We start from the raw sequence: 15,178 nt of genomic DNA, 5'->3' as shown, positions 1-15,178 counted from the left end.
CAGATGGAGACAAGTCATTACTTGGTCCGGATCTCGCTTGACGCGGAAGTCCCAGTGTACTGCTACTCCTGTCTCTGTAATTTTCTCAGAGAGGCGACAGGCTAACACCGCCCTCATGATAGGTCCGCTTTACGACGGAGGATAATTCCCTCCCTCTACACTGACAAACATTTAAAGATTACTTGTGGGAGTCACGTACTGCCGGAGGCCTGACGATAAACTGTGAAAGTAACGAGACACAATAAGAGAAGTTGCGGTTCCTCTGTGATCCAGAGGCGGTCCGAGACCTCACAAAGATCGAGTGGAAAAAAGAAAAGACAAATAAAAAGAACGTTTACCAATGCAGCTATGAGCGACGCTGTTGTTTACGTCCCGACGTAGGAGTACTAGGGTGATGCCTGGACACCATCTTACAACCCTTCGTGTCAGACGTGTTGGTCTTACTTTCCGTCTTTGCAAAGGTAATCGACGACGCAAACCTTAATATCTCCGTACATAGACTATAAACTTTTGCTCCTCTTCCTTTTTTTTCCCATTTGCTCTCTCTGTCTTCCAGTTCTGTTTCTCACGCTCACTTTCCCTCAAGATCAATCACTTTTTTTTTCTGACATCTACGTCCCGTTTTTTTTTTCTTCCTAAAAAAAGAGAATTTCCGCTTCCTTAAAAAGAAATCTCTCTATCTCTCTCTCTCTCTCTCTCTCTCTCTCTCTCTCTCTCTCTCTCTCTCTCTCTCTCTCTCTCTCTCTCTCTCTCTCTCTCTCTCATTTCAAGGCCTGGCATCACTGAGGACTTGCCTCCGTGTCAGGAACCGTCACTATTAAAGCAATAGAATATGGAGGGTTGGCGTTCTGTTACAGGATCGCCAGGAAAAGACAAGGTTGCAACCTAGGATGGAGGAAATGGGCATGTCTGAAGGTATAGTAGTCCCAGCGATGTTGTGCGGACGCGAGGCATGGGCTGTAGATGAGAATGTACGGAGGAGGGCGCATGTGCTAGAAATGAAATGTTTATGGATATGTGGTGCGAGGAAGTCTGGTCGAGTAGATAACTATAGGGTAAAAGAGAGGTGTAATAATAAGAAGAGTATGGTTGAGAAAGCTGAAGGGAGTCTGCTGAAATGTTTTGGACATATGGAGAAAACGACTGATGATAAGTTGACGAAAAGGATATACGTGTCAGAAGAGGAGTGGACGAGGAGAGGGGGAGGGGAGGGGGAGGAGGGGGAAACAAACTGGAGATGTAGGAATGGAGTGAAAGAGATTTTGAGTAATTGGGGCATGAGCATGCAGGAGGGTGAAAGACATGCACAGGATCGAATGAAATGGAAGGATATAGTGCTACTGATAAGATTGAACCAGGGCATGTGAAACTGTCGGGATAAACCATGGAAATGCCTGCAGGGCCTGTTTGTGAACAGGGTGGCTGTAATTTTGGTGCACTGCACATGACCAATAGAGAACGGATGTGAGCGAATGAAGTTTTTCTTCGTCTGGCGCTACCTCGCTACTGCTGGAAACGGCGGACGAGTATGAGAAAAAAGAAATCACATATATATATATATATATATATATATATATATATATATATATATATATATATATATATATATATATATATATATATATATATATATATATATATATATATATATATATATATATATAATCAATTATTTCCATGCCTTCACGGGTTCAGTAACTTAAGATTGTAATTCCCGATCTCTTTCCTTGACAAATAGGCGCAACATAAAGTCTCTTTCACACCTTTGTCTTCCTGGTAATATCCAGGAAGCCGTCAAAGTCACTAGTGCAAATCCAGATGCTCGGAGGGAGGGAGGAGCGGGAGGGATGGTGGAGTGGTGTCATCTGCAAGCTCCTGTGTCAATGAGCCATTCATGCACACTGCTTGACGTGTTTCCGGAGGACATTAGTCTTCCCCAGACGAACGTATGAAAACCTGTGTTTATGACAAGGAGATAATCACGACTCTGCTGCCTCGTCTGGCTCGTTTCTTGCTGGATGGGAGGTGTGAATAATGACTAATTACCCTCATGTTTTCGTGACGCCGTGATGGTGGCTAATGAACTGTTGAAAAGAAAATAATCGTCACTCTCTTGCGTCCTTAAAATACCACCTGTTAAACATCTTTTGAGAATCTCCTGCATAGATAACATGATATATATTGTGAACTCCTTGAGCACGACGGTACGACCCTTTGGTGCAGCAGTGCGACTCTTCATCATGACGGTACGACCCTTTAGCGCAATGGTACGACTCTTGAGCATGACGGTACGGCCCTCTGACGCAGTGTTACGTATCTAGAGCATGACGGTACGACCTTTCAGCGCAAGGGTACGACTCTTGAGCATAACGGTACGACCAAGGGTATAATGGCGTTATTCTTGAGGGTCAGCTTAAAGCCAGACGCCATCATACCCAGGGGTCTTAGTAACCCTCACGCTCGAAGGAGGATAATAGACTCGTTTTATAAAACCGGTTGAGTTACCTGGGAATGGAAGTATCATATCGAAATATGGGAGGTATCGTCTACAGCTTCCGCTCATGTGTGTCATCTCTGAGTCGTCATTGGAATGATCATATATAAGATTTCTGTTATAGGAAAGATCGAGGTTGGACCTGCCGAGGCCCTACGACGATGGAGTTTCTGGGTCCAACACCTTACACATGGTCCGGCAATCTCGACACGGTCCGGCACCCCAGGAATGGTTCGACACCCTAGTCACGGTCCGGCACCCTAGATACAGTTCAGCACCCTAGATGCAGCTTGGTACCCTGCACCCTAGTCACATCCAATACTCTAGACAAAGTGCGACATCGTAGACACGGTCCTCCACCCTAGCCAGGTCCGGCACTCAAGTCACTGTCTGGCAACCCATACATGGTGCCAGGTGGTGCTGGACCATCGGTTGATCACCACGAACGGTTACCAATTGGTGCGGTTGGCCGTCATGTACTTGAGAACGAGTAGCTACAGGCCGGTGTACGTCACCCGTCGCTTTCCCAGGTGCTGGAGGCAAGATTAAGTGGCGCGTCGTTGTTTTACCGTTACTTCCGGGCTGAAAAGCCTTAAGACGGGTCGTACAGCTCCTCCCACAGACACACGGGCTATAATTTCACTCTCCGTGCGTCCCACCCCTGATAGGAGACTGGAAAGCATTTCTTTTTAAAGTCCCCGCACCTCACGACCTGACCACACTACTGGTCTGTAACCTGGCACACCTGAGGTCTGCAGTACGTGTTCCTGTGGAAGTCGGCGCCGTGACCGCCGTCGTCTCCAGACCTCGTGGCGCGGGAGGGAGTGTGGTCCTCACCAGCGAAGCTATGGTGGAGCTGCAGGGGTAGGTTCAGTGGGAGATACAAGCGCGGTTTCATCTTGATGCGCAGGTGTTGATCCTGTGCGAGATTTATGCTAAGGCTTAGAAATACTGTAAGAGGAAATGTATGACGAAAGATTACTGCATGGGGCACTAGAAACAGTAGAGGTTAGAGGAAATGTAGAGGCAGGGAAAGAGGCTGTGTGTGAGATATAGATGAAGATTTACTTTGTAGAAGAATGTAGGAGGGCGGTGTAGGATATCAGTGAAGGGCTGATGGGCAAGGTATGTTACAGGAAGAGTTACAAAGAAACCTGCAGATGTGAGAGTACGTGCAGAAGAGCGGTGCAGGAGAAAATACAAGACAGAAAATGGAGACCCTGGTTGTGGTACATGGGTGTGGTGCCGTGGGAAGACAACAGAAGGTGGAGAACACGTAGTGAATATTTCCCTCACCTTCTCCCAGCCACAAGTTCAAGGAAGTTTCTGGTAATTTGGGAAATGACACGACCCATCGTTTTGGAAAGTTCAAATAACGATGTAGGCCATTGTGGAGGGGTGCAGTGTCTTGGTCCAGCGGCTGGGGTCTGACGGATGTAGTCTGACGGTTTGACGGTAGGGGTCCGAGAACAGAGACCCCATGGCTGGGATTCGACAGCTAAGCCCGACGGCAAGTTCCGACAGGAAGATCTGATGGCTAGTGTTCGACGACGAGATCCCACGGCGGAAGGCATCTGATGACAATTTTCGATGACGATAACAAGATATAAAGAAGAACAATTATAGTATGAGGACAGTGAATGATTGGAATAAAGCGTGTGACGAAGTTGTGTGCTCTGTCTTAGACAAAAGAGAAGACTGGATGGATCGTTCATATCTGGACTTCTGAAAAGAATATGATATTCTGCCACATGAGGGGTTGGCTAAGAAGCTGGAATACCTCAGCAGGCAGGAATGAAGGGACACTGCTTCGGTGGATAGAAGATTATCTTAAGTGGAAGGGTGAAAATAACACATGTCAGGGAAATCTTCTCGAGATGGGTGTGTCATCAGTGGAGTGCCCCAGGGTTCTGTTTTGGGACCGTTACTCTTCTTGGTCTTTGTGAATGACTTGCCTGAAGGACTGGACTCCTACCTGAATATGTTTGCAGATGATGCAAAGGTCATGAGAGAAGTGAAAAGTAAGGGGGATTGCATCAGCTTGCAACGGGACCCAGACAGACTCCAAAGTTGTTCTGATACATGGCTGATAAAATTTAGCTCGAGCAAAAATGAAGTACTGAGGATGGGACAGAGTTAAAGAAGGCCTTAACATGAATATCCTTTAGCAAAAAATAGGCTTCAGGACTCTGTATGAGGGAGGATTTAATGAATTGACATCGTCCCTGACATGTCTCAATGATTCCATTTTAGGAGAATAGTAGAGCAGACAAACTGTCTGCTAACAAATATTAGCTATGCTTTCTTGCATATGCGACCGTAGTGTGAAAAACCTACTCCGTAAAATACAAATGAATAATCATATGTCTGTCTGATGTAGAAAAAATTATCGTTTATTATGTTGTCGAAATCATCTATTTTCTAAAATTTGCAAATGTAATCACGAAGTCTGTGTTTAGGTACGTAGGACTATACCCACTTGGTTGCCGTACCGTGGGTGTGGTGAGCGTGGGAGTGCTCATGGTGAAGGGCACGTCCTCCGCCGTCTGAAAAGTACCTGCCATGGGAGCAGACTCCCACCCTCACCCATCATGTAGGAAGTGTCATCCTCTGTCTGAGACGTAACATGGGAGTAACTACTCCGTGACCCATCATGTAGGAAGTGTCATCCTCTGTCTAAGACGTAACATGGGAGTGACTCCCACCCTGACCCATCACGTAGGAAATGTCGTCCTCTGTCTGAGACGTAATGTGGGAGTGACTCCCACCCTGACCCATCATGTAGGAAGTGTCATCATCTGAGACGTAACGTGGGAGTGACTCCCACCCTCGCCAGCAGAAGCGGGAGCGAGTGCGACGGTGGGCAGGACCGCTGCTCCGTAATTATACAGCATTATCTCTAATATTTGTTGTCAGTAAGCACCTGACTTGCAGTGACGCGGCCATTAACTCTTGACCCGTTACTTCATTGTGACGGGCAGATGCTGACTGCTCTCGTCTCATCATGGTCATCACGTCGCTTGGTTATCATCAGATATGGTCTTGTAATTGTTGCGACCCTGGGCAAGAGAGCAATGTTGGGGGACCAGAAGATGCTTAATTTTGATGATATATTTAGCAAGTCGAACATTTTCCATTTCGTTTTTCCACATTGTTCAGTTCCCGAAACTCCAGCGAAATTGATTTGATGCATCATCAATCATACAGATAAAAAGATGAAGCGAAAATCTGAGTATCTTAATGTGTGGAGCCCCAGGAAATTGTCTAGTTCGCCCTCTCCTAAGGGCAACCTCAGGTTATCCTAGTAATGCTCCAGTGTCATCTATTGATGCCGAGAAGTTGGAAATAGATTATTATCTAAATCTACAGTAAGAACTAAGTCTGATGTTCGCCCGGAGTCAACTATACTGATTAATCCTCAGTTCATCCGGTATCTGAAGATTTCAAAATTATCTAAGTCCACCTTCCTGTCTTTCATCTGAGTTTCCAACCCCGATATCTCTGTCTACATTCCCATCCCCACAGCTCGGCCACCAGCTCTCCTCTTCGTCCAATATTTTATCATCCGCCGACACAAGTCTAATTCACATCAACTCTTGTGTATTTGGACATCCGTGTTATTAATCTCTCTCTCTCTCTCTTTCTCTCCCTCCTTTACAGTCTTTATCTTGTTATATATACATACATACATACATATATATATATATATATATATATATATATATATATATATATATATATATATATATATATATATATATATTTTTTTTTTTTTTTTTTTATACTTCGTCGCTGTCTCCCGCGTTTGCGAGGTAGCGCAAGGAAACAAACGAAAGAAATGGCCCAACCCCCCCCCATACACATGTATATACATACGTCCACACACGCAAATATACATACCTACACAGCTTTCCATGGTTTACCCCAGACGCTTCACATGCCTTGATTCAATCCACTGACAGCACGTCAACCCCGGTATACCACATCGCTCCAATTCACTCTATTCCTTGCCCTCCTTTCACCCTCCTGCATGTTCAGGCCCCGATCACACAAAATCTTTTTCACTCCATCTTTCCACCTCCAATTTGGTCTCCCTCTTCTCCTTGCTCCCTCCACCTCCGACACATATATCCTCTTGGTCAATCTTTCCTCACTCATCCTCTCCATGTGCCCAAACCACTTCAAAACACCCTCTTCTGCTCTCTCAACCACGCTCTTTTTATTTCCACACATCTCTCTTACCCTTACGTTACTTACTCGATCAAACCACCTCACACCACACATTGTCCTCAAACATCTCATTTCCAGCACATCCATCCTCCTGCGCACAACTCTATCCATAGCCCACGCCTCGCAACCATACAACATTGTTGGAACCACTATTCCTTCAAACATACCCATTTTTGCTTTCCGAGATAATGTTCTCGACTTCCACACATTCTTCAAGGCCCCCAGAATTTTCGCCCCCTCCCCCACCCTATGATCCACTTCCGCTTCCATGGTTCCATCCGCTGCCAGATCCACTCCCAGATATCTAAAACACTTCACTTCCTCCAGTTTTTCTCCATTCAAACTCACCTCCCAATTGACTTGACCCTCAACCCTACTGTACCTAATAACCTTGCTCTTATTCACATTTACTCTTAACTTTCTTCTTCCACACACTTTACCAAACTCAGTCACCAGCTTCTGCAGTTTCTCACATGAATCAGCCACCAGCGCTGTATCATCAGCGAACAACAACTGACTCACTTCCCAAGCTCTCTCATCCCCAACAGACTTCATACTTGCCCCTCTTTCCTTAATGTATGAGACACATACCCATACACTGTGATATAGATATTGTAATGTATCCGGTTCACTATAAACGTTAGTCAGAGAAACGTAATATCAATAATTAAAGAATCACGTGAGACTAACTTCCTGGAGGTTCTAGTTAGGAAAAAACTTTAATTAGAGAAAAAATAGAGATGAAAGTCAGTGTCATAACAGATGACAGATTACATGTAGTAATTCCCAGCCCGTACAGCGTTTCCCACGGCCCTCAGCCCGTCCCAGCAGCCCTCCACAACACTCCTCCTGCCTATTCTCGGCGGCCCTCCACAACACCCCTCCGCCCGTCCCCAGCAGCCCTCCCAAAAACCCCTCCCGCCCGTCCTCAGCGGCCCTCCACAACATCCCTCCGTCCGTCCCCAGCAGCCCTCCACAACACCCCTCCCGCCCGTCCTCACCGGCCCTCCACAACACTCCTCCTGCCTATCCTCGGTGGCCCTCCACAACACCCCTCCCGCCCGTCCTCAGCGGCCCTCCACAACACCCCTCCCGCCCGTCCTCAGCAGCCCTCCACAACACCCCTCCCGCCCGTCCTCAGCAGCCCTCCACAACACCCCTCCCGCCCGTCCTCAGCGGCCCTCCACAACACCCCTCCCGCCCGTCCTCAGCAGCCCTCCACAACACCCCTCCCGCCCGTCCTCAGCGGCCCTCCACAACACCCCTCCCGCCCGTCCTCAGCGGCCCTCCACAACACCCCTCCCGCCCGTCCTCAGCGGCCCTCCACAACACCCCTCCCGCCCGTCCTCAGCGGCCCTCCACAACAGCCCCTCCCACCCGTCCGCAGCAGCCCTCCACAACTCTCCTTCGTGTTTATAAACGGGGCTGTTGGGTCTGAGGAGGCTGATGGAGCCCCATAATCCCCTGCTGAGTGAGTCCTTGTGGAGGCCGAGTGACCACGGAAGACGTGTGGAGGACTGTGTTGCGTGGTGTCTGGTGAGCCAGTTGGTGGGAACAGCCCGGGCAAGCTTTGTTCCCGACCCGGCTCTTCCTCTGACTCACTTACTCACCGCTGGGGTCAGCGCAGGTCACGGGAATGCCAATAACAGTCGGGTTGTTTGTTATGTAACATGGTCTATGTATCATGTCTTACTAATTTCTCTTTCTTGCAGTGAATGTTGAAGGATATGTACCAAGTGGAATATCACAAGATGCTACTGAATAGCTTTCGAGATTTATATATGTAGGGAGAAAGTTGAGGGGAGATGAAATGTTTAAGGACAATGTGTGGTGTGAGGTAGTTTGATCGAGTAAGTAATGAAAGGGTAAGAAAGATATGTGGTAATAGAAAGAGTGGGGTTGAGAGAGCAGAAGAGGGTGTGTTGAAATGGTATGTAGATAGTTAGTGATGAGAGGTTTACAAAGAGGATCTACATGTCCCAAGTTGAAGGGACTAGGAGAAGGGGGAGACCAAACTGGAGATAGAAGGATACAGTGAAAAAGGTTTTGGAATGAAAGGGGTGCACGGGATGGAGTGAATTGGAACGATGTGGTATACAGGGGTCGATGTGATGTCAATGGACTGAACTAGGACATGTGAAGCGGCCGGGGGAAACCATGGAAAAGTCTGTGGAGCCTGGTTGTGGATAGGGGGCTGTGGTTTGGGTGCATTGCACTTAACAGCTAGAGAATGGATGTCAGCAAATGCGGCCTTTCTACGTCTGTTCCCGGCGTCACCTCGCTAACGCGGGAAACGGCGATCAAGTATGAAGGATATATATATATATATATATATATATATATATATATATATATATATATATATATATATATATATATATATATATATATATATATATATATATATATATATATATATATATATATATATATATATATATATATATATATATATATATATATATATATATATATATATATATATATATATATATACATATATACACATACATATATATTAAGGCTGTACCCTGCTACAAGTTCGTAACGCACTCAAGGATCGTACCGTCGTGCTCAGCGGGTTAAAGGTTGCTGGAAGGCCACAACTCGAGGTATCTCTCGATCCTAAACACATACTGACGCAACGAACAGGTTGAGAGACAAAACATACCTGGAAATGTAAGGGTCATTGAGAAAGGCTCAGATTCACTTGTGGAAAATGTTTATGTTATTTTATTCAGAGGACTGGAACTCTTCTTCCTATAGGATGATTACCTGTTCATACTGGAAATGTCATAAGTGTTACAACTGTAATATAAGACAGGCATGAGGATACTTGTGGTGCTTGATTTAAATTCCTCTTTTTTTGGTGGGGTGAGGAGAGGTTTGCAAACATGTACCAGACATCTGCCACCCACATTTCTAGATGTTCCTCACTCACGTGCTCATCCGAAGCGTGGAAATATCCAGCTCATCTTGATCTTAAGATCTTTTATGACTGGTTAACTAGTTACTATCACAACCTCGCACCTCTATAGTATCTGTATTATCCGTGTATTCTCAGCTGATTGCCTACCCATATGCATTAAAACGTTATTGCTTCATCCATTTCATAAAACACACACACACACACACACACACACACACACACACACACACACACACACACACACACACACACACACAAATACACTCACTTTCTAAACCTTTATCAGTACAGATACTAGTAACGTGGTTCCTATGTGCTTCGTAAACCATACATACGGTGCTTTAGTACGACTGTTGGCTCAAAATGAGGAAACGTTCGGCCAGATGTTGTTTCTTTCATCTCTTGATCACGACGATGTGACCCTGAAGCACGACGCTGCCATATTGATTGAGCACGACGCGGCGACACTTGGATATGGTGACCTAGCTCCGACCTGACCTCGGAGCATCAGTCCTCTTCCTTCAATGACGTCGGTGTGATGTCAGTGCGACCAGGCTTTTAGCACGGCCACACCCCACAGAAGTCAATAATTTGTAGCCACAAAGAGGAACCAACATTATTCATCAGACTTAGTATACTGGCCTTAGCTGGAGTGATCAGTGATGCTGGTGGAAAGGTAGACTGCAGTCCAGTAAGGAGTGATACAGTGTTCCTGGAGCCGATTACCTGCCCATATATACATCCAAGACTTTGGTGATGGTGATAACACCGAACCAGGGGCACCTGTTGTGATGCTGACGAGTGATGCGTACTGACAAAGACAGACCGTGTCCCTCCTGCGTTATCCCACGGTCAGCCGAGGCAGATGTCACACTCAGGCAGGACTATGTTCGGCTGACTGGTGGCTCTACAACACCGTTCCACTCTGTCAACAGCCAAGACTAGCTACAAGCTCATTTCAGGTACAGGAGACAACTACGAGTCAGGACAACCTGGGTCAAAGATTTCGGGTGGCGCAGCTGTCACTGTGTGTGTGTGTGTGTGTGTGTGTGTGTGTGTGTGTGTGTGTGTGTGTGTGTGGATCGCTGCTCCCGTCACACTTTGTTCTGTTTCACCTTTACCGTCTCTCTCACTACCTGTCCGCACACTCCTTTGCTCAGAGCCCGACGGATGGAGAGTTTCTGAAGACCCTGACAGTATCTGTGTCAGAGGACGGCAGATGATGATATTCAAGATGATGCGACTCGTCTGTGAACGTTCTTTTTTTTAATCCAGTCTCAAGCCTCGACAGAATCCATACCACGGATTTAATTCCAAACCTCGTAAGGATTTTCTCCAAGAACTGTCTCGAATGATCCTCTACGACGAAATGAACTGCGTCAAGACCCAACAAAGCCTGATGCCTGCAGGATTCGACAGACACTTTTTCACGATTCGCTAGCAACCCGTTCTAGGACGTGAGAGAATTAGATTCGCTAGCAACCCGTTCTAGGACCTGAGAGAATTAGATCCGCTAGTAACCCGTTTTAGGACCTGAGAGAATTAGATCCGCTAGCAACCCGTTTTAGGACCTGAGAGAATTAGATTCGCTAGCAACCCGTTCTAGGACCTGAGAGAATTAGATTCAGGCCTCGACAGAATCCGCTTTTAAGACCTGACTGTGTCCTCCTTTGAGGCTCTGCAGAAGACGCATCAAACGATCGAGAGAATGCTAAACAAGCCACGACATACCCCGCCTCATAACTCATCAAAGTCAGCCCGCCAAGACTCGGAGAAAAAAGAACTTTCATGAGATATAAGAATGTAATTCATAGCTACAGAAACCGAGTGACGACTAATAAGAATTTGCTTCACGATCCGAGCGAACTAGCTTCAGAATCCTGCGGGCGGACGTCCTAAGGTGCACAAAGATGGTACCCTTGTGCTTCCAGCACACACCAACAACAACCCCCAGATCTGGATCACTGGTTGCAGCGTCACCATCAACCAAACTAACAATTTAGTTACGTGCATATATCTCGCATGCAGTCATGTCCCACCCTCCAACTGTCTAAGGAAACCCAGACTCCTCCAGGTTATTCAGTCCGCCAAGTACCTCGGTGTCACAATTTTAAAGCATTATCTGATCATTTGCATCGTATTTCTGGGTGTCTATCGGTAAGTGAGAGCGTTATTATATACTTTTCAGGATTATTTGAATTATAGAAGTGTTTGAACATGTTATGTTTCAATTTTGAAAAAAAACTTTTTTTTTTGAGCTGAAAAATACCTGCAATTTTGGGGATTTTTCTCAGAAAAATAGATTTCCTTCAAAACTTCATCAAAAAGAATATCTTTCATGCTGAATACAAATCTTGGGTTAGAATATTGTTTGGTCGTCGTTATGACCATTAATCAAGGTCTTTAATGAAGACAACTTTAAAGTATTATCTGATTATTTGCTTCCTATTTACTGGGAGTCTATCGGTAACTAAGAGCATTATAATATATATTCCGTGATCATTTCTAATATATAAGTGCTTGAATATGTTATGTTTCAATCAAGAAAAATTGTGTTTCATTTCAGCTGAAAAATACTAAAATACTTTAGTATTATTATTCTATCATTATCATCATTACACTCAAATGCACAAAAAACGCGTTCAGGCATATCTGTCCCGTTTTCTACCCATCATCGCCATTAGAAATTCTCGAACTTTACACACATCTATGATTCGGGAACTGAGATGAGGGAGGGAGCCGCTGTAGCAGGCGGACACGACGGAAGAAAATAGTCCAGATGCCAGTGCAGCCTCGCGTGTCATTCCCGTCCTCATAGGCCTGGGTGCTCGGCCCTATACCAACATATGAAGTGTTGTTCCCTGAATTTTTATTCTAAAGTAAACACTCGTGGTTTGTGTCCATAACGACATGTGAGTGTTGTGTGTGTGTGGGGTCTAGGTACGGTATTATCAGGGTGGGAATCAGCCACGGCACGTCTCTCAAAGTGGTCTGGTATGTTGATGGTATGTGGTCCGTCATGTCTCTCTTAGGCCGAAGTTTTCTCAGGAACCCAAGAAAGGGCGAAGCGCCAGAAGAACCTACTGCCAGTGTATGTGAGACTCGAAACACCCTTCGTGATGTATATACATCACACACACACACACACACACACACACGCATATATATATATATATATATATATATATATATATATATATATATATATATATATATATATATATATATATATATATATATATATATATATATATATATATATATATATATATATATATATATATTTGTTACATCAAATCATAAGGTTTCTCAGATACAAATGGTAACAGTTACACACGGAAATGAGCAACGTTAGACCTAGGTGGTCTATTCCATTCACGGTACAAAGGCTTCACCCTGATTCTCCTTGAGAACTGACCTGAAAAAAGAGAAAGAAAGGCACACACTTACCAAGTGTGAACTGGGAATGAGTGCATGAGAGGTTACTGGGTAGGATGTAAAGCTTCAGGAGCTCTCGTAAGGAGCAAGTAATGGATCGAGAGAGGGTAAAGGGAAATGAGAGGTTAAAGGGAGATGTGAAGGTCAGAGGAAGGTTATGGTAACGAAGAGGTGCGTCAACAGGCAGACTGATGAGAACGTGAATGGTAAAGCAAGAGCCTTGTGAGGGAGGCAGAGGCGGAAAGATGGCTGGCAAAGAAGGAATAAGTAAGGATGACAGGGTGACAGGTTTAGCAGGTGCGCAAAGGAAGAGGAGGAAGAAAAATAGTGGATAAGGCAAATGAAAAAGTGAGAGGTAAGAGGTACGAGATAGAGTAAGGGGCAAATGACCTTACGCGTAAAGATTGGCCTGGTAAGGTAAGGAGAAGCAGAATGAACCTAGTGAAGAAGAGAGGTAGATAAGGGAGCTTGGTGAGGAACGAGGAGGTGGAGGCCTGGACTAGGGAGAGGGTGAAAAGAATAAAGAAAGCCTAGTGCGGGCGTTAGAGGGTCGTCAGTGAGAAAATGATGGGTGGAACTTCCTCCTGAGGTGGATGGAAATAGAAAATGAATTTACTGAGGTGGGAGAGAGACACAGTTGTGGTGTGGGAGGAAGTAGAGAAATCAGTAGGTAAAGAAGTAAGGAAGCTGTTATTTGAACGGTGAGGTTGTAATGGAGGTTTGGTCTGGTGAGTGGGTCAGAGGAAGAGGAGGGAGAGTAGAGGAGGAGGAAGAGGAGGGAGAGAAGGGGGAGGAGGAGGAAGAGGAGGAGGAGGGAGAGGAGGGGAGAAGGAGTGGGAGGAGGAGGAGGAGGAGGAGGTCAGATAATAGGAAGAAAGACTGGAGGTGGCAAATGAGAGACATTGTGAGGGTGAATTAAACTATGTTGCAAATTGTATCCACACTTCATACCTCCTCAACCCTCAGCTCAACCTCCCCACCACTTCATCCACCCTCAAGTCCCTCCCCAGCTCCCCACCTCCATCCACCCTCAACCTCATAACCTCACACCAGTTGCCTCACCTTATAAAGCCTTCCAACATTTCTGTTTACCTTACTTGTGTGTGTTGACTAACGTCCGGCTTGATGGGTTACAGACAATGTGTGCAACAGACCGTGGACCTTTGAACGTGTCCCGAACATGATGCTTAAAGGCCTCAACAATGCCCATATGTTCACCTCATCGAAAGAATCATGTCTAGCGGCATGTCTGAAAGAGGTAAGTGACTACCGTCTCATGGATAAGCAAGTAAGGTCTTAATGAGGTGATTTATGATAACCTTTTAATCATGTCTGATGAATGAGTATGAGGTCATATCTTAACCAGATGTATGGCTATTTATGTCGTAGTGAGACGAACGGATTATATCTTCGTGACAAGATGAGTAAATATGGCTTAGTGAGATGGATGACCTTTTCCCTTTCTTCTAATATATTGTCATGTTTCGATGAGATGAAGTAACATGACAAAGACGTGAGTCGTGGTTAATACTTTCCTAAGATGAATGACTGGCTGCATATTAGAATGAGAGGAGTGGTGGTTATAACTGAGAGAGACTAACTGTAATAATCATTACAGTAATTATGGTTAAATGAGATGAGTACGTTGTTATGTTTCATTAGGCGAATGGCATGGGTTAACATTAGAGCCAACATTGGTGTAAAGATGAATAATGTTAATATAGTTTGGAGCAATTATGTTTTACATGTCTTAAAACAATTCTTTTGTCAAGAAGGAACCTCTTTATCTACATCCTGTCACGTGAAATTACTTTCTGATCCCCTTTAGTTGTTTCCTGAACCTCCATGTCTCTGTGACACTCTAACACTCCCCTGGCTCTGTAAAATTCCCCTTTACCTTATTTTTTCCCATGTGTATTGAATTCCCTTTGCCTTTGTGTAAACTAATCCAGGGCGTTAATAGCTCTATACGACTCTCTTCAGCACTCTGTTGGATCTGTGCAGCATTGCAATTCTTTTGTAGATCTTTTTACCTTTCTAATAATACTCACATAACACTGCATCTTACCGCCAACCCCTGTACACTA

General features: G+C 45.1%; 1 protein-coding gene across 1 annotated transcript in view; it reads left to right on the top strand.

The window, feature by feature from the left end:
* Positions 1-15,178, top strand: part of tyn (trynity) — a 51,618-nt gene that overhangs the window by 16,279 nt on the left and 20,161 nt on the right. The window contains exon 3 of the mRNA XM_071696580.1: positions 14,228-14,349. Within this exon, the coding sequence (XP_071552681.1) occupies positions 14,228-14,349 (122 nt within the window). The remainder of the gene's footprint in view (positions 1-14,227; positions 14,350-15,178) is intronic.

The sequence above is a fragment of the Panulirus ornatus genome, chromosome 4 (assembly GCF_036320965.1).
Source record: "Panulirus ornatus isolate Po-2019 chromosome 4, ASM3632096v1, whole genome shotgun sequence".
Taxonomy (NCBI): Eukaryota; Metazoa; Arthropoda; class Malacostraca; order Decapoda; family Palinuridae; genus Panulirus; species Panulirus ornatus.
This window is presented reverse-complemented; position numbering and strand designations above follow the sequence as displayed.